Source organism: Chaetura pelagica, unplaced genomic scaffold, assembly GCF_000747805.2.
Source record: "Chaetura pelagica isolate M959 unplaced genomic scaffold, ChaPel_1.0 scaffold50, whole genome shotgun sequence".
NCBI lineage: Eukaryota > Metazoa > Chordata > Aves > Apodiformes > Apodidae > Chaetura > Chaetura pelagica.
In genome coordinates, this window is record NW_009952366.1 from 8,133,075 (window position 1) to 8,153,754 (window position 20,680).

The 20,680-nt window shown below is 37.5% G+C and overlaps 1 protein-coding gene across 1 annotated transcript in view; it reads right to left on the reverse strand.

Moving 5' to 3' along the window:
* The window catches only part of ANKS1B (ankyrin repeat and sterile alpha motif domain containing 1B), a 423,652-nt gene that overhangs the window by 152,059 nt on the left and 250,913 nt on the right, over positions 1 to 20,680 (reverse strand). Inside the window, 2 exon segments of the mRNA XM_010008039.1 lie at positions 7,298 to 7,450; positions 19,306 to 19,404. Of these exon segments, the coding sequence (XP_010006341.1) occupies positions 7,298 to 7,450; positions 19,306 to 19,404 (252 nt within the window).

Genomic DNA, 20,680 nt, shown 5'->3' on the forward strand with positions numbered 1-20,680 from the left:
GCTGGAGAATACTTTCAAATACATACATTTTAATGCATTTTATATAGATACATTTATCATACATACACACGTCTGTGTGTGCACGTTTAAATATATGGCTTATTTTTTGAAAGTGTTGGTTCACATAAATTAACTTCAAGTATTTTCTTAATCAAGTACACTAGCAATATGCTCCTGAATATCTGGAAACAGTGAACAAAGGAAAAGCCACACAGGTAATTTTCTAGGAAGAGGAACTGTAGATCTGCAGGCACAATGCCTAAGAATATGCTGTTGAGATGTAATGTTTAATTCCTTTTTCAAAAACTGCCTCTGCAGAGTGACATGCTAGAGAAATTAAATAACAAGATGGGAAAACTGCTAAGTGAGAAACTAACCTGGGCAAGCAACCTGAATGGAGGATGTGGTCCATTTGTGAGTTCTTTAAACAGAGACTATAAGTTGTACCGAGATTGTAGATGCATTAGTAGTTGGCTAGGGCCTCATGAGAGCTTTGAGAAATAATTTCAATACAGTGGTTGCCATTACTTAGATCTACAGGCTAAAGCTAAACATGTATAAAGCAGTTCTGACTTGGAAATTAGTCATGTATTTCTGGCACTCTGAGTATTGGAGCTGTACAGAAAAGGACCAGAAATCTACAGAGCAAAGAATTCTGGGACTATGGAGTGGCTAAATGGACTAAGACTCTTCAGTTTGCAAATGAGATGACTGAAAGGAAAAATGTCAGAAGCATGCAAAATTAATTACAGCACCAAATTCAAGAATGAACTTGATAATTCACTAGCACTGATGTCTAACTTTTACCTTAAACCTTCTTGTTTTCTGAAGACTGGAGGATGGCAAAATTTATGAGAATTTTTGAAGAGTTCATGGAAAAAACAGCCTCTAATCCTGTCTCAGGCGAATTAGTAGGAATTTAATAATGCATACTAATAGAAGACACACAGATAAACACATCTGGGAAGGGTTGTAGTGATTGAGTGTAAAGGCACCTCTTATTTCAAAAACTTTGAGTTCCTTTAAACAGTGAGAAAGTATGTTGATGATGCTGATGATCTGCTTGATCTGCTTGTTTGTCTGCATTTCTTAAGTCTTTTGATGAAGCCACTCCTAAAAGTCTTCTAAGAAAACAAAACCAAACCAAAACCAAAACAGTCATGGCATCGAGCCAAGTGAAGGTGTTATTTCATGGATAAACAGTGGGTTAAAGCAGGAAGCTGCAGGGGATAAATGCAGTTTTCACAGCAGAAGAAGGTTAGTGAATTTCTGAACAGATCTGTAAAAGGACCTCTGCTGTTCAATATATTTATAAATTCCATAGCAAAGAAGACTAGTGGTAAGATTACAAAACTTGATGATGGAAATAACTCATTCAGTGTAAGAAAGACAAGGACCAGTTGGGAAGAACTTGCCAAATTTCAGAAGTCCCTGAGCTGAAAATTATTACTGACTAGGAGAATTCTATGCACATAGTTCATAACATGCTTGTCCTATCTGTGTAGCCTTCCCTGATCATGTGCTTAAGGCCATTTTTAGAGGCAGCCCAGTGGGTCAGGCAGATCCTCTGATCTGTTTCAGCATGGCCTTTTTCATGCATCTCCACTGCTACTGTACAAAACCTAGTGGGCTGCAGTGAAATGATCATGTAGCAGCCTTTAATGTAACTAAAGAATCACTTTTTCACACAATGTATAATGAAATTAAATTGTGGATGTTGATGATGTTGTGGAGGGTCTGAAGTATTAATTATAAACGAATGAAAGCAGTCCATTGGCAGCTATTTTCTCTCACTAGTATCTTTGATCTCATCTTGAACAACAATCATTCTACCCTAATGTAAATCAGTAAAGCAATTTGTGAGAGGCAGTATCAAGAATACTTCTCCAAAAGCTCAAAATCTAGACAGTAACCAAGTTTTAGAAAGCACTTGGTAAACATTAATTGTACAGGAGACAAAGACTGAATCATCCATGTGAAAGATGATGTATGAAAACAGAAAAAGCTCACCGTGCAGGATGAACTAATTGAGAAGAAATGTAAACCAGGCCACTGACATGAAACCCTCCTCACAAGAGTTCAGCTATCTGTGAGGCAAGGCCTACTTTCAGCACAGCACAGCTGTGCAACTGTTCTCAGTTTTCCTCTGAGAAAATTACCTGGGTGTGAGAAGGAGCTGTGAGAGAGAGCACAGGCTGGAAAAAAGCAAGAAAGGTAAAGTTGCAGACACAAGCAAGATTGTTGAGATGGGGAAAACTGGTACCTCAAGGATTCAAGGGTAACAACATTCAGATGAAAAGGCATAAAATCCCAAGGAATTACAGGTAAATCAGAAGGCAGCAGCTCAGCAACACCACAGATCAGCCTATTCCAGGGATCAACAGAGGCCAGCCCTCCCGTACCTGAGTGATGATTACTCGCCCAGTAGACTTAGTGACTCATTTGGTGGAGGCTGATTTAATGCCTAGTTCATTAGCCTTATATTATATTGTGTGTGTTAAGTGATAAATAACTCACTTTTTAAGCTGTTTATATCTTGCCTGAAGAATCTCTTTGATAAAAGTTCCCTGAAGAGAGTGACTCCCCAAGGGGGAGGGTTACATAAGTAATCCAGAATAACAGACAAGAATAATATGATTAGTCATGTAGAAGAGTGTTTATACTTAAAAACACAGGTGCATACTTAGAATGGGCTTTTTTTTTTTTTCCCAGCAGATTATATGTATTTCAGAAATGTTCCATGTAGCTGCAGCATCAAATAAATGATATCCAAATCAGTGTGCAGAATCTGACTTCTCTAGTGAGCCAAGAAACCTGGAAGACCAACCCAGAAGTGTTGATAAAGCCAATGCTGGGAGAAGACATTCTTACATAGACATATTTACAATCCCAGGATAAGAAAATTAAAACAATACTTCCCAGGAAGAAAATACCTGAGAAAATAATCAAGCAAATGGATCTGGCAAAATTCTTGATCTAAATGAAACATGAATTATTGAAACAGAATCTAAATTTCAAAGTCTGGCTTGTTGAAAAAGGAGTGAGAATGCTGGTGGGGAGCTTTCAGGAAACACAATTGAATGACTTTTGAAATTACTTTTCTGATTCAGATGCTTAAGTAATCGCTACATGATTGTGCTTGAAGAAACACTATATTCATAAAAATCAGAAAGAAACTAGCACATAACTTAGAGTAGACATTACCTTGCTGGAATAATTTGCAACACATTGCAAACATTCAATTTGTTTCTTAATGCCAGTGAAGTATCTGGAAGACTAGAGAAGCTGAGGGAAGATGATGTTTACCACTGGTGTCTCAGACCCTCTCTCTCTCCTATGCTAGGCATACTCCTTGAAGTTTTTTTTTTTAAATGTGCTTGCCCAGATAGAAACTTCCAGGGGTGGTAAAACAGTGTTGGAACAGAGTAAGAACTATTGTTTCCAGGAAGGTAAGAAGATTCAAAGCTCTGGTCATTTAGTAAGGGGTAACTGATGAAAGTTAGATTTAATCATAGAATCATTTGGGTTGGAAAAGACTTTTAAGATCACCAAGTCCAACTATTAACCCAACACTGCAAGTCCACTCCTAAACCAGGACCTTAAGCACCATATATACATGTTTTTTAAATACTTCCAGGGGCAGTGACTCAACCTGGGCAGCCTTTTTGGTGCCTGAAAACCCACTCAGTGAAGATTTTTTTCCTAATATTACATCTAAACCTCCCTTGGCACAACTTGAGGCTATCTCCTCTTGTTCTATCACTTCCTACTTGGGAAAAGAGACCAACACCCACCTTGTTACAGCCTCCTTTCAGGTTGTGGTAAAGAGCAATAAGGTCTTCCCTCAGCCTCCTTTTCTCCAGACTAAACAACACCAGTTCCTTCAGATGCTTCTCATAAGAGTTGTTCTCTTCAGCAGCTTGGTTGCCCTTCTCTGGTGCTGGACTCCAGCACCAAAGTGTCTTTCTTGTGCTGAGGGGCCCAAAACTGAACACAGTATTCAAGGTGCAGCCACACCAGTGCTGAATACAGGGGGACAATCACTGCTCTAGTCCTGCTGGCCACACTACTTCTCATAGAAGCCAGAGTGCTGTTGGCCTTCCCGACCACTGCTGTGCAATACTGGCTCATATTCAGCCAGTTGTTGACCAATATTCCCAGGTCCTTTTCCTCTGACAGCTTTCCAGCCACTTTTCCCCAAGCCTGTAGTGTTGTATAGGGCTGTTGTGACCCAAGTGCAGGACCCAGCATGTAGCCTTGGTTAACCTCACACAATCAATCCAGCCTGTCCGGGTCCCTCTGAGGAGCCTTCCTATCCTCAGGCAGATCAACACTCATACTAAAGCTAATCTTTTTAGCATCTCTGTATGACACTAGGGAGAGACAAAGAAGCAATCCAGATAATTAACCATAATTTAACCACCCTGAATCATCCTCTGAATGATCTTTTCTTTTGCCATCCTTTATAGTTCACAAAGGGAGTTTAAAGAGGCTAGTTTTATTCAGTTGCAGGAAGCCTTTCAGAATATGCTTCTTTCTTTTTCTCTTTCAAAAGATTAACTGTTCACTTTAATAACCTAATTGAACAGATTATACCCTGAAGTAGAAGAAAAGTATCTTGGTCACCATCACACATGAAAGTTCAGAGGCATGTGATAAGTAAAACTCACAACACTATACTGAGATGCATTATGATAAAGGATGACCTTACTACTAATTTAGATCTAGGAAAAAACCCCTGAAACTTCATGAACTTCATCCACAGGCACGTAAGTTGATGATCACAAAAAAAGTGTAGAAAGAAGATAATAAATAATTTTCATTTTTTAAGATATAAAGAAGGGCTTGTGAAGAATTGAATACCCCCTTGTCTCCCCTGTTCTTTCAGCTATGCCTATACCTAAGAGAAGATATTATCTCTACCTTCTAATCTGTTTCTACCTACCCCTTCACAAGCCATGGATGATTCCCTAATGGCTTAATGGATAGAAGCACCAAATATGAACTTGCACCAAAGCAGGAATAAAGTGTAGAAAGAAGATAATAAATAATTTATTTAAGTAATAAATAATAAATAAATAATTTATTTAAGTTATCATAGCTGTAACCCTTGATACATTTTTATTGTGTATTTGGTGTAAGCGCAGATGAAACTTCTTGCTCCATCTACAACTTAAGCACCAAGAACCACCAAACCAAGGATACTCTGATTTCTTTTCAGGATGTTGAGTCTGGTTTTTTCTCTTATTTTTCAAGTGCCTGGATTCTGACCTACTCAAGTCAGGAGTCCTATTGCAGAGTTGGTGGCTTTGACCTTTATGGATTCCTTTATGAAAAACTTTCTGTAATAAGTTCTTGTTTGTCTTCACTTGCATGGGCAGTGAGACCTTTGAAATTGATTTCAGAAAGCAAGCCTGCTGGTCAGAGGTAAGTATCTTGTTCTGCCAGACTGAACAATGCTTCAAACCAATTTCATGGCCATTGCTGAAAGATTCCTTGCAATTGAAATGGAAAAATAACAGTAAATACTTCTCTAAGCTACAGATTTTCTCATTGAACATTATTTCATTGGTTACCTACTACTGATTGGTGGGAATTAAATATATTCTGACTGTACTAAAACAGAAATTTTGAGAATGTAGAACTACCTTATTTGCTTTGCTCTTATAACAACACAATCAAACGATGTATCAAGTGGGAGAAATATTTATCTCTACAGGTATCTATTTCTATAGAAATATTTAAACAACTTAATGGCTTCTTCTTGCAACTCATGGCAAATGGGAGTGTTTCCCCAAGACATACAGGCCTTGAATGAGAACATGATGTTAATCTCTGAAATTAGAGGGATATATACTGGTCTGGTTTGTACTAATTTTACAGAAGTGGATTCCTGTTAACTTCACTGCTTTTCATCAGTTTAAGCAAGTCTGGAATCAAACCACGAGCCTTTAATGAGGCTTTAATGATCCACTTGGGGGAGCTAAAGGGTAATTTGTTTCCAAATTGATTATGGCAAAATGTTTGGGATGCAAGATTAAGTTGCTTCTGCAACAGTGTGAGCAGAGATATCCACTTTTTTCAGCTCACTGCAGGTTGTTAATCTATATTAGCTTCTGGAGCAAAGGGTCCCCAGTTCTTACTAAAATTCCAGCTACTTATACAAAAAAGACTTACCGATAGAAATAGCTTACCAGCAGACACCCATAATAGCATCAATCATGACTTCAGTTATACTCCTACAGCATACATTGAAGGTAACAGACACAACATGTAAGGCAGAGTTTGGTCCTTATTCTTACTCTACAAAGCACCAGGTAATGTGTTGAAACACAGGTTTGCACCATCAATGTATTCTCCATTCGTTCGGGCTGGAACACACTTTGAACTGTTTCCCAGTATAAAGCTGTAAAAGCTGCTCTCTCTTATGCTTGATTACCTATGGTTACTGGTAGGCCTTTGACTGTTCTGGGAGTTAGGCACTTATCAGAGGAAGAGATGCAGTATCTCCGCTATTGGAAGGAAGAGCACTGCTTTTTGTCTGTGAAGAACCAATAAAATATCACTTTGGGCTTTTCTCCAGGTAGCGATTGCCATAGCATTCAGATAAACTGACAATACAGTTGATTTCAAAAGCCACAGCAAAGCTATAATCATCTATCTTTTATAAAAGGAAACAATTCAATTTCAAGCACATAACTTTCATTGGCAAAACTGTACTATCAATGTCTTCACTGTAACAGTGCAAAATTAATCTAACTCTAAATTACTCTGCAGTGCAGTCCATATTAAAGTATACAGTTGCCAATATGTGGGCACCTAATCTAACTGACTCATGTAAGCAAAGTTTCAAGCAAAAGTGGTAATTAAATAAGATATATTTTGTTGCTTTAGCATAACGTACTAACTAAATATAAAGTTTCTTTATTTTAATTTAGCCACAGCATTTGTAAAAAGTAAACTGTAAGTATCTTTAGAAGTTCTGTTGTTAGGCACTTTAAAAGCAGAGACTTACGCTTCATAGCTATAAACTACCAAAATATATTTTAAATGTCATTCAGTATTCTAAAGTGATGACACAATCACTCTGATTGTATACCATGCTAAAGACAATGGCAAAGCAAATGGAAGTCAAGGGTACAGTCAACGCAGGTACATGCATGAAAGCTGAAATAATTAACAGGGTCTGATGACTACATTTGCAGTGCAATTTACTTTTCTGCTTTCTCTGTGATATGTAAGGGCAAGTACTATGATGTATTTAGGAGAGACTATTGCTATAAAATGATCAACTTACATTAATTAATTCAATCTCCCAGATTTTTTTCACAAGGTCCATCGATGTATAGCCATTAATTAGAAAGGATTTGGTATAGTCACCCAGTTCAATGGAATCCAGCCATTCAGCTACAGAGGTGGGATTGTAACCGTCGTGACCAATCTGCTTCATCTGAAAAACAAGAATGAGTAAGAATTACTGATAATATTCACTGAACATCTTCAGAACAGCAGATATTTATATTATTTTCTTTGGGTCAGAATTATCTTATTCTCTGATCAACATTCTTTTAATGATTAATAAAACATGAAACATTTTCATAAGAAAAAGCACTAACAAAACTTAGTTTTCAACTGATCTCTTTTCTTACGCCTGCTTGCCTTTTAAACCAGGATATACTATAACTGTACCATGAGTTCAATTCTTACTAGACATCAGAGAATCCATAAGCAAGGGAAGGCAAAAGAGAGAGAACGAAATATTATTCATATCCCGACTGCAAAAAAATGTCAGATTTTCACCTAAGATTTCATAGAAGGGGAAGAAATTAGACTGAGGAATGGTTCTTTTGGTATCAAACTGCAAATGAAACACTTTGCCTTGGTTATATTATTCCTAATTTATCTCTACTAGTAGGTTATCTGATATTTTATAATAGTTGAAGCCACACTGCTTTTTCCTGCCCTCAGGGGAGGCTTAAAATAGTCTCTTTCCTCTACCTGGTCACATTTTTCATGGGAATTTAATATATTTTATATTCCTCTCTATCTGCAAAGTCACTTGAGATTGGACAATCAGATCAAATATTATTGGAATGAAATTGACAAAATGACATACACAGAAGAGCACCACCTGCATTCATATAGCAACACAGGCAGAGGAAGCATAATCACATAAATCTTGTTTTCATAGCAAACTAAGAAACACCACTGGCATCTTATTTTTCTGAATTTTGTTAAGCTACCAAGAAGTAAAGAGCTGTGATTTCTCTTTCACAATTGCCTCTAGGTGAAATAAATGAAGATTTTTAAGCTACCCATTAAAGACAAAAATGTATAAAGTCTCTACCTGTGCAGCTTGTTATGCCATGCTGTTTTTACGAATTTTAAAGCATTTTGCAATAATGGCAGAAGTAGAACAAAGTAGGAAAAAATCTGCAATATAGTATTACATGTATATCATCTTGCTATAGAAGTTTAACTATTGCTAACTTGATGATACACTGAACTGGTAAACTGTTAAGAAGATTTAGGGTTTTGGAAACCTTGCATTTTGCATAGGATCTCCCAGCTGCAAGAATAACACTGTGCATGGTAAAAGTCAGTTTCCCATTTCTGCCTACTTCTGCACATTCCTACTGCCGGAGAAACAAGGGAAGTTTGACAGAATCATAATTCTTTGAGCTTAAGTTTGAGGTGAGTGACAAAGTAAGTTAAAAAGGCGATAACTCTGATCTTAATATCTTGCCATTTATTTCTAATGGTTTGTTTGAAATACAATTTGAATTCAAAGCAGAGAATAAAAACTGAAAGTCTGCATTTGAAAGCTGCAGTCGTGTTGGTCGATCTGTCTGTTGAAATGCAGAACGCCAGCACATCATGATCTTGATCTTGGTCTCCTGCAGTATCAGATAGGAGTGATGCAGGCACACACTGCATCGTGGATATGACAGTTTACTCTTTGGTCTTTTGATGCAGATGTTGGAGATAAAATATGGATGGAAATATTTAAATGGTGTAGTGAAATCATTATCTAAAATAATAAAAGAGAAACAAGAGAAATCATGTAATTAGCAGTGGGAATTACAGCCTTTCAGGTCACTTCTGTAACAAAGGAGTCATATTAGAGAGAGCTCAGTTTTGTTGTTGAACTTCACATTTTGGAATTTACTTTCATCCTAATTTAGAATGAAACTTTTAGATGTCAAATGCATGGAAAATTCTTCTTTCATTATCATTCAGACTTAATTCAAATCTTAGATTGACAGCAGATCTCAAAAATATTGGACCCTGGTAGCTCTGACTCCTGGCAAGTTTATTTCAAGAGCTGTTTTGAAATGAGGTATGCTTAAACAACTGACACCTGAAATGAAGGGCTGGACAAATGGAAGAAGAAAAATCTAATATAGAGAAGACATGAAGAAGATGTACAGGGCCCACAGGGAACACATGACTTTTGAAAGATATAAGGTATTTTTGATTTCTGTCTCTAACAAAGAAAATCAAAGCAACTTCAAAAAATTTTTCAATGAATCCAAATGGGACATGTTATGCAAATTATTTGTTTCATTTATTACTATTTGATATTTGTGTTTAATAAATCCTGATTTTAACATAATTTTTTGTGACTTGCTGATTAAGAAAGCTCACGCAGTCAGGCTCAGAAGTCTGATAACCCATCAGCCTCTGAAAATGAAACCCAGCATGGGAAATTTCTGAATTCTCAGTTTCCACTGGAGGTCTCTGTCAGAAGAGTTGTTAAAATAGACATCACCTGTGGGAAACAGCGACATCACCCAACTGTGTGCTGCAAAGGGCTGCAGGCAAGCAAGCACAGGCAAACAATCCAATAAGCAGAAGACCAAGAACAACTGAAATATGTGTGACAATATCACTCTTTGGATTTGGTAGCAATACGACAAAATTGTCCTCAGGTCACTCAAGAGCTTGAATGAAAAAACATTGGCTTCCTGCCGGTCCACAGCAGGCTCTGCAGGCATTTTCCCTCTCCCTGCTCAGGAGATTTGGCTACCTGTGTTCAAGGCCATGTTGGGGATGATGCAGCTGCTGTAGCCTTGAAATTGACCCATGTGAAGAGGAGCAGTGAGAAGCCCTGCCAGGGCCACCCCACCTTCTGCAGGAGCTGCATGTGAGCTCAGTTCCCTGGCCCAGAGACTCATCAGAGCCATGCTGTAGGTAGGTCTGTGCCCAGCCATGCATCTTGCACCTCACTCACTGACTCACCCTACCTAATTGTCCCATCCAGTTTTGTTCTGTCTTTTAATAACATCAGCTAGCTTATTAACTGTCATTCATAGCTGGCTGAATGTTTTCCTTTCAAATATTATTCACAGATTGGTTATGTAGATGTGACATTATCATTAATAGTATCTGCTTTTCATATAAAATGGTATGGATTTTTTAAATAAAAAACCCCAACACTTTGAAATACCTGCCTGGAAGTGCTGCCCCTTTGTGTTATTAGAGCACCAGTTCAGTTGCATCTTATTCCAGTCCTCCAGTCACAGTTGTGGCTCTTGGACTGTTTGTACTTTATTTCTATACTGTACCATGGTCTTAGACTCTTCTCATAGATAATTCACAACCAGCAGGCTTCCTTGCTATTTGCTGATTGATTTTTTTTTAAAGTAAAAACTCATCCTATCTGTTGACTGTATTTTCATGTATAAAATTTCAATCATTTTGCACCAGCTACAAAACATGCACCAGTGGTGTCAAACATCTAAGCAGCTAAGTGCATACTATTTGCCCCAGAGCAGTATAAAATCTCTAAGCTTCCAGTCATGACAGCCTTTCAAATAGTAACTGCTCATAAATAGGGGCAGTATTGTTCTTCCACAGACACTGCTACTAGTTCATTCAGTTGGTATCTTTAAAGAACCATTTTGGTGTGAGCTCTTTCACTGCAGATGATTTTAGCATGCCAACTATGGAAAACACTAGGAATGAAGCCCATAGGATTTAAAGAAAAGAAATGCTTAAGAAAATATTATATAAATGAAGCATGGAAGAAGACACAAAGCATAGGAGATTCCTCTCCGAAATCCCATTAATCTGTCACTAGTTTTACTTCCTTTGAAAGGAACAGAAAGCAGAAGCCAGAAAGAGCTATTTCTCACAATAAAATAGCAATATCAAGTAGCATACTAATGGGTTGAGAAATCCTTTAACAGAAACTGCCTGCACCTCAGCTTTTCTACAGTTGTATCACTGCTGTATCTATATAGTATTATATGTTAGGATAGAAGGTCCTTGATCTTCTGCCTCTGAAAGGTAGCCAAATAAACATGAATGGAGCTTCAAAGTCATAACATACACACCAGAAGCATCAAGGTGAATTCTGTAACATGGACTATTACCAGTTTTCTCTGATCTTCTCAGACAGATGAGGAACTAATGCTATTCTCTCCACAGATAACAACACTATCTGGTGGATCTCGACACTGTGTGTATTAAAGTCAAGGTATTTATCTACTGTCTTAGGAGAAAGAGATGACTTGGCTTCCACAGCTTTTTAAATGATGGCTATGATTACAGTGAACTTATGTTTGTGTTGCTTTGCAAAGAAGATCCTTGTAGGAAGCACAGAATGTTTTCTTTTAAACTGCTGGACTAGCTAAGATTTAAGCAGCACTTTTGGGAACTTGTATGAAACTATCAACTACCAATCTGAGTAATTCTGGTTTACTGTAATGGGGAAAGAATCAGTTATTTTCTTTCCTGTCTTCATGAGCTGTCTGTTATAAATTGTGTACTTTACAAATGTGATCAGTTGGATTTATGTTGTTGGAAGAGATCATTCCTTCTCTGGAGCAGCGAAAGATAAGGCACAGGAGAGTGTAATTTCTAAAGGCTAGATGGCCTGGCTGGCACAGGGGCACCATGTGGAGCTGCTGCTTGCAGTGCCTGTGCAAAAATTGAGCCTGCAGTGAGGGGCAGAGAGGTGGCTCTCACAGGGGACAGGTGCAACTCCCTAAGGACCTGAGAAGATTTTGGATTTGCTGCTGTTGAGAAAGCCACTGAGTGAAAACAGCGACCTGCCTGCAAAGACACAGCAGGTGAGGAAGAGCTGTATATAAACCTTTTGGTTTAGGCACATTCACTTCACAGTGCTGCCTGATTCAGGATCCTGCCCTGATACTAAATCCGGAATGCCATGAACTGAGTTCAGATTTTCCTACTTAACATTGCCAGCATTGCAATATGTACCCTTTCCATGACTTTCACAGTTGGAATCGACTCTCTGAATTTAAAGAAAAGTAGATGTACACATGCTTTTTCTTTTTCTTTTTCTTTTTCCTTTTCTTTTTCTTTTTTTCTTTTTTCTTTTTCTCTTTCCTTTTCTTTTTCTTTTTTTTTTCTTTTTTCTTTTTTCTTTCCCCCCCCCCCGCCTTTTGAAAAATGTAAACAGATCCAGATCCAGAAGACTGAAAAGACTTCCTATTTCTTCACCAGACACAATGTCTGGGTCAAGTGAAGAATAGGTCTCATTCAGTTTTGTCGAATGCAATGGTTCAGGACATTTCAATTGCATACAATGCAATCTTAAGAAAACCTAAATCTGGAATTTGCAGACTGAGAGGAAGCTATGGCCTTTGATTTCAAGAGTTTCTATGAGTATAATTTGTAAAAGCAGTCCAGTGGGTATTTTTTGGTATTTCAATACACAGAACTAGAGCTTTACAGGTATGTTTTCAAAAACTGGATATTAACACAGACTGACATCTCCCAAGTCAAGTTTTCACCCTTTGCTGGATTCTGAGTACCTCTGCCTGTTTTACTTTATAGAACATGCTGCCAACTGCACCTTTAGTTTTTTTCTCACTCGGGTTGAATTAGTGGTTATCTTTTTGGCTCAATAATACTGTGGTTTGATGTCACAGTAGGATTTAAAAGTGATCTACTTCACATTTGTTTGCCTGGCAGAATAATCCAGGTACTCATTAGCTCTCTTTTTGGAGGAAAGTAAACCAGAAGATCAGCAGCAGTCATGCACCAAACACATTTCAACCTCTAATAGAGACAAGAAGATCTGAATCAAGTGGTTGACAACCTTATCACCTTCAATGGGAGAACACACCCATGCACACATGGACCAAATGGTGGAGGTATACCTTTGTATTTACTGTCAGCTGCCTTTAACTCTTCATTACTCACATCCCTTTCTATGAATCTAGTGTTTCAACCAAAGTCATAGGCACAAGGTAGATGAATGGCTTCTCTTAAAAGATGAAAAGTGGGAGGGGATGGGACAAAAGCTCTTATCTCACTGGAGGAGGAGGAAAAGAACACAAAGGAAGACTTCTTGGTGAGAGGGGACATAGAAAAGTACCCTCCGACCTAGTCAGCCCTGAATCTCTAGCTGACTTCAAGTCTTACTCCTCCTCCCTTCCAAAGCCATGGCAGTCACTTACTTAGGACTTGTTAGCCTTTCACTCTGCCCATCTTCTAGCACCTCCAACTGCCATTTTTTTATAGTGGAATAGCCTACATACTTTTCAGATGGAGCTGGAGACAGAAGTTAACAGCCACACACCAGCAGGCAGAATAAACACATCTATCATCCCAGTGCCACTGAGGAGTGGAATGGGTGAAATGAAGCAAGCCTCAGAAGCTATGAAGACATCTCCATTCCCTACGTGTGGAGGTGGGAGTGGGGATAGAAATTCAATGACACAGGGAGATAGAGATCCATTTCTTTGTAATCTTCCCATTGCATTTGAAACACTGTAAGAGATTCAGTGTTGATCACATTTTCCTGTCTTACTCCATTCACTCCTGGTCGGTCACCTCTTCATCTGGGAAGGTGCAGCAGCCCAGAGACAATGGTCATCCTTGATGCTCTGAGAAGATTCAGAGAGAGCAGAGGGCAAACAAGAATACTAGTCTTTGCTATTTCTATCTGTTAAAAAAGTCAAAAAACATTGACAGTGTCCTCACAGGGGCCCTGCAGAACACAGCCCAGACCTATAGCTTGGGAAGCACTGGAAATATTTGCACCCAGTCTGTCTGCCATGCAACCTGTTGTCTTGCGGGTAGAGACAGAAAGACATAGTGTCCTTTTCCACAACTTGTGACAGAGTTACAGTTAAACTGGCTATTTGTTCCATTTCTTAATATCTATGTTGTTATGATCTGGTGATAGAGAGGGTATTGCCAATGAGGCAGGCAGTGTCCAGATGATGCTAACACCGTTGTTGACCACAGAGAAGATGATAGTGTTCCCTCTGAATTCAATACTAGAATTATGGACCATATACGTACTGGAAGTACCTGATGACCTGAAAATACATTCACAGACATGTCTCAATGACTAAAGGTGTGGAGCAACCGAGTAGTAGTATTTGCAGTTTATAGCTGCCTGTGGATAGGTTGCAGATGGGAGTGTAAATCCTATTAGCCACCTTTACGGAGCTCATGAACACATGAAGGAGCAGAACAGTCACACTGGCAAATACTCTCAGAAAGGAACTGTCTGTGTCTTCTTTCTCAGACAAAAGGATGTGCTGAAAGTCGAAGGCAGCTCATCCAGGTTGTCATCACAGTCTAGTTGCCATAGAAAGAGAATAGCACTTCCTCTCTCATAGCATATTTCCTTCCCTGCTGCCTATCCTTAGAGCAAGCAGTATGCATTGTTGCAGAGTCAATCACAAATGAAAAAAAGTATAAAAGCAACAGGAAGAGAAAGAAGACTTACTGTATGGGCTATGGTGGCAGGACCAGTGTCATGATACAGTTGTTTACATGATACAGATAAATGACAGCATTTCACATCTAGAGTGGCTCACTGGTAGGTTCCCATAAGAAGGAAAATACTTGTGAAATGCCTTTTATCAGATAGTTTTGAAGCACATGGATGAAGAGAACATTTTGTCTATGGGACTAGTCTAAATCTAATCTGAAGTAAACACTCTGATCTCTATATAGTATGAATGTATCTAACTGCCTTGTTTTACTGATCCATTCCTATTGTGCTGCATTAGTTAAATAATGTAGACTAAACCTTTGCATCTTAAGAGGTGAAAAGTTCATGTTTTACACTGGATTCTAACACTTTTTTCTGTCATTATGGTTAAAAGTCTTACAAGCAATGCAATGATACGGTGAGAGTGAGAGGCCTCCTTCCAAATCAGGAAAGTTATTTCCAGAGGCATTAGAAAGGCAAAATGGCAGGGTAGAAAGCACTTCCTTTGATTTCTTTTTCATCTTCACTTCCAGCAGACCAGAACCAAGGAGTCATAGCCAGAAAGGGTCATAAACATTACGATATTCACTTTGCAGCATCTTTGTTTAGACACAATTTTTAGGAATGGAAGTTGGAATTATGACTTATGAGCTGTGCTGAATGGGAGAGAATTAAACATCAGGATTCAAATAAGCTTGCTGAACTCTGGGATGTCTAAGCCAATATCAATATAGCAATAGCAAACATGTTATGTGGTCTTTCTCTGTTACATACACAGCAAAGTGCACATGCTCAGTAGTCCTTTTTTTACAAAATGCCAGACTTACCGTGCTTGCACAAAAGGAATGTTATATATGAGTAGTAGATCCAGCACTTTTTGAAAGCACAGTTTTACTGCTGATATAACACTACTCACAGAGAGCATGTGCTCCGAGCCTGCTCATATCCTACTCCTTGTCTAGTTCTGCAAAGCACCCAGGAAAGAGGTTGGCTGCCTGCACACCACTTCTACAAGATTCCCTAACTTGCTTTGTGCTCAGACCTCTCCATGCAGGCAGGAACAAGTGGCATACTTTAAGAATAGCTTTTGAAGCCAGGAGAAAGCTGCTTTCAGCTAACATCTTTCTTCCATCTGTCAGATGAGAGAATGTGTTCCCATTATGCACTGGGAGAAGAAGCCATACACTGAGCAACCCACACAAAACCAATCCTTTTGCTTATCTAAGGGCTCCAACAAGCTACAATAATTCTTACTTTCAAAATCATTTTAGCTTATGAGGACCCCATGTAGAACTCACTTGCACATAGATTTTGGGTGCCAAAATAACTTGACAATGCTCCTTAGGTTTCCTGTGTCACTTAAGCATAACTAAAATGGTATGTCATGACTACTATTATTTTCTTAAGTAATTAAGCATATCCTGCACACAATTCTTTCCTCAGTATTAATTTTTTTTTCTCAAGTCCTTGTACTTGCAACTTGAGTATCTTTTTAGACATTGTTTCTACCTCTCAACGTCTAAACTTCCTTTTAATAAAATATATAAAACCCTTTGCCAAACATCTATTGATTTCATTCTTTTCACCCAAAAAAGTCTTAAATGCAGTATCAAAGTCTTCTATGACATTTGCTCTAAGACTGATGTCATGTATAAAACATTTCTATTTCAAGAATTAACTTTACAAATTGTATTTCTACTGGAATGTCTTAACCTTATCTAATAATAATAAGCCATAAAGTGTTCTAGTTATTATTAATGTGAAGCTTTAATAACTACATTAGTGTGAGATGAGAATTTGGGCTGCTAGCTCTAATCCAACAAAAATAAAGGGTATTTTGAAAACCAGAAAACTAACTGAGAGATTCCAACTCTGTCTCTTACAAACATACCAGTTTGCCCTCTTATGAAATGTTCTCCTCAAATACAGAATCATGATGGAGAAACATTTTGAGAAATCTAAATAAACATATATTTTTGTAGTGGTTAAACACTGTACAAGAAACTACAATGATTAATCTATATTTGGGCAAATATATAGGTTTTTTTCCTATTTAAAACTACTTTGATCTCTAGAAAGTGGTTACCAAACAGGTAACTGGTGTTTGAAGTATAAAAATTAATCACCCTTTAGGAAGCCAGCAATAATTAGTTCAAAAAGACAGTCTCGCTTTTCAGCCACTAAATGCCTGTTGCATTTTCAGGCTGCAGAGATGACTATCAATAAGAAAAACAAAAAACAGCTTTAAAACAGAGTATTTTGAAACCCTGATAATAAATTTATTTCTTGATTTTTACCTTCTAATCTTATGCAACACTGCCTGAGTATATGTCTGTAAGGAAGTGTTATTCCATAGACATTTTTTAAGCACTAAACTTATACCTCAAAACCTGAGTTAAAAATATCATAAGAAAGAAAACATTAATAGTAAAACTAAAAGTAACATCCCCAGCAATTATATTAAGTATTAAAATACAAGGAGTCATCAAGTTTTAAATTGAACAAGTAACAGAGAAGAGGTACATGTTCAAAACAAACAAACTAGAAGAATTTTTATCTATTGACATTCAAATTAGTGAGACTCCAATTATGGTTTGAGATCTTAAAATATTTAGATGGTATGCACTGTTGTGAATACATGATTACAGAGCTGAACTTATCAACAAAGAAAAATATATAGAGAAAAGTTGCATGCTTCTTTGCAGGATATGAAAGTTCTTTAGGTCTTCAGCAAGCTGTTGTGAATGCAGCAAAGATGGGTTACATTACATTACCATGATCCCAGTTTTTGTGCTCCATAACTATTCCAATAGCTGTGCCTTCAAGAGAACTTGCATTGGAATAGGAAATTATGCATGATGACTTTGTAAGCTCTCTTGTGTTGCTGAGTGAAGAAATATGATGCACAGTCTCAGCTTTTGACTGCCTTTGTTTTGGTGTAACATTCTTGCATCAAAGACACATCAAAAACCTAGTCCTTAAGGACTGTTTTCTCTAGCTCAACAGGGAAGCTGCTAAAGACTAACCCACCGTTATTCAGACCATGCTTCAAGCTGTTCTGTGTTACTTAATTATCTTTCGTTCAGAAGATGTTGATTCTTCCAAGTCACTGCATAACCATCTTGCTCTCACCTGATTTCAAGAGTATCTCTAGATCCCAATTCTGTCCTCCTTTCTCATATTGAGCAAACTTTAAAAAGACCTCAGCTGGAGTTTTATGACAGAATTTCATCTCAGCACTAGTATACTCTCAAAAAGCAGATATTATTGATAATGTTTTTGTAAACCCCAGTTACTGAGTGCAAATAGCACAAAAAATTGTGATATATTAACAGTCCATTCATTACTTCTGAAAAATTTGAACAAGAATTAAAGAAAGTTAATCTCTCCAAGAAGGAAAAACAGAACAAATACTTCCTCACCTAAGAGCTGGGATTAAGATTGCAAAATTTGTTTTGAATAACAGCATTGCTGAAAACTTCATAAATTAATAGTTAAACCTTTAATATCTATTGTGATTCATCAAATGTGACTTCAGTGTATGCTACTACTTGTACCATTTATCTCATCCAATACAGTGTGTGGAACATTACTGTCTTTAATAAACTTTGGTATTTTGGTGCACAGACTCATTACAGTCTATATGGATTGACTAACATATCTATATAGAGAAATGGTTCACAACTTTAATAACTCTTCTCATTCTCCAGTATTACCAAACTGCAAGCAGACTAATCTCTATTTACCTCAATTGTTCTACACATGCTGCTTCTAGAACACTCAATGCACATTACACTTGGTTTTATTCCTGCCCTAATATCTTGCATTAAGTACCTGCATTTTATGTGTCAGCCTCTGGTCCTTATTGGAGTCTACTTCTCCTTGTTCATTCTCCTTATACAGCTTTCCAAAATCAAACTGTAAGTTTTCATGCTAAGCACACTATCTGTCTTGTTTGGAATGCTAGTAGAGGCCTCCATAGTTACATTCAAGCATACAAAATGTAAGGGCAATCCCTTTCCATCACTGATTTTAAAATCTATAGTTTAAATCAGCTAGCACCACAAGTGATTGGAAAAAATGACTGCAAGTTATTCTGTCCACAGCTGAGAAACAAAATTTGTGCACACAGCAGCAAATCAAATATGAAGCCTGCAGGAAGTCTCTGCATCTTACATGAAAGGCAGGTATTAGGAAATAATGTTTCATCCAAGGCTTTTAAGAATATTTACACAAGGGACAAAATATTTCCAGGCCAACTGCTATGTAAAGACAAATATCTGGGGTTCATTGACAGCCTTATTTACACATCTGTAGCAACAGTCTATAAACAGATTGAAAAGCCCAAAATAAGCAAAATAAATTCTAAACAGCCATCAATTCAAATTACAGATTTTATTCTCCTTTGCTTTGTTTGTCAATTACAAATACAAAGTGAGTCCAATGCAATTTTGTTATGCCACATTTGCATATGCAAAACACATGTCCACAAAACCAGTAGATTTATCTGTATCTCAAAAAAAAAAATAAATAAAAAAGTTTTAAATAACATGAAAGCTGTAGATATAATTTCCCATACTTGATAATAACAGAAAGTATACCTTTGGGAGAAGCTGGATTGCTTGGAGTATTCTCTGTCTGTGCCCAGAGTTAAGGATTCCTATTTCCAAGAGATCCTGGTCCTCCATTACGTTGCTTCCCTAAAAAGAGAAAAAAAAGGTAGAATAAAAAAGAAAATAGAGAGCAGATGCCTTCAATAGCCTGAAACAAGTCCTTCTGTTGTGTTTAAAAGAGAACATTTTGCTTAACTTATAGTATCTGACAAGAATCATAAATTACTGATGATTGCATTCATTTTCATAATGACAAAATATGGTGGAAGGCACTTGAACTCATGGATGATTGCTATACTGCTGGCAGCACTGCCAGCAGAGAAACTGTAGCTCTCACTCAAGCCCAATACCAGATGTGAATCTTCTTTCATTTGATTGAAACCAAGGACATGACTAGAGAAATGTTCAGAAACTTCATTTTTTCATTCCTCTCTTACCTCACCCAGCTATATGTGACTTCCATTTTTTTCCAGACTTAGTACAGAATAAGATGAAAAGAATGCATGAGAATAAAAAAATTTAGTTCCTTGTTAGTAAAATGGTAAAGAAAGCAAAGAGAGGAAGTGGTAGCAACAAACAATGTACAGTCCTCAACCCCCTGAATTTAACTGTACCAGTGAAGTCCTGACATTACCCATCACTCCTCTCTCCCTGCTTGCAGGCAAGTCAAATAACTGCTAATGTGCAAAGAGCTGAAAAAGACCATCTGTTCAAACAATACACAAAATAAGTGCCTACAAAAGTTCATAAAATAAGACTTGACAATTCAAGCCCCTATTCTTAGGAGCTTCCACCAGGAGGAGAGGACCTGTAAGCTTCACAAGCAGGATAATATGACTCTTAACTTCAAGGAGTCTGACACCACCTGGATAGTCAGTTCAGCATTTGAAGGTTAAGGTACTTGATTAGCTGGCAGTGACTATTGGGAATCACAGAAGGAACAACAGTAGCTCAAAAAAGCAATTGCAGCCAGGGACCAAATCCAGATGGTTCCAAGTAGGCTGAAAATCTTGTATTGCTTTTTTAGACTACCTAATTTCAGACATAAACTCAGTTGATTTTTTTTATATATATAAAACTTCTAACTATTACAGTTGTGAACAAAATCTGCAAAAGACATAGGACCTGTCTGAACTCTTATCCCCGTTTGAATCTCATGACAATAATTTGCTAGAAGCAAGAATTCTTATTTGTACTCATTTAACATCATCATTAAATAAGCTTTATGTGAGTAAATGCATGAAAAACTTCATCTTTCCATTTGGCTTGCTGCTTCTGACTCAGTAAAACTCTTAAACAGCAGCAAAATGAAAAGTTAATAGGTGCACAACAGAACATGCTTAAATACTTTACCAAATCTGGG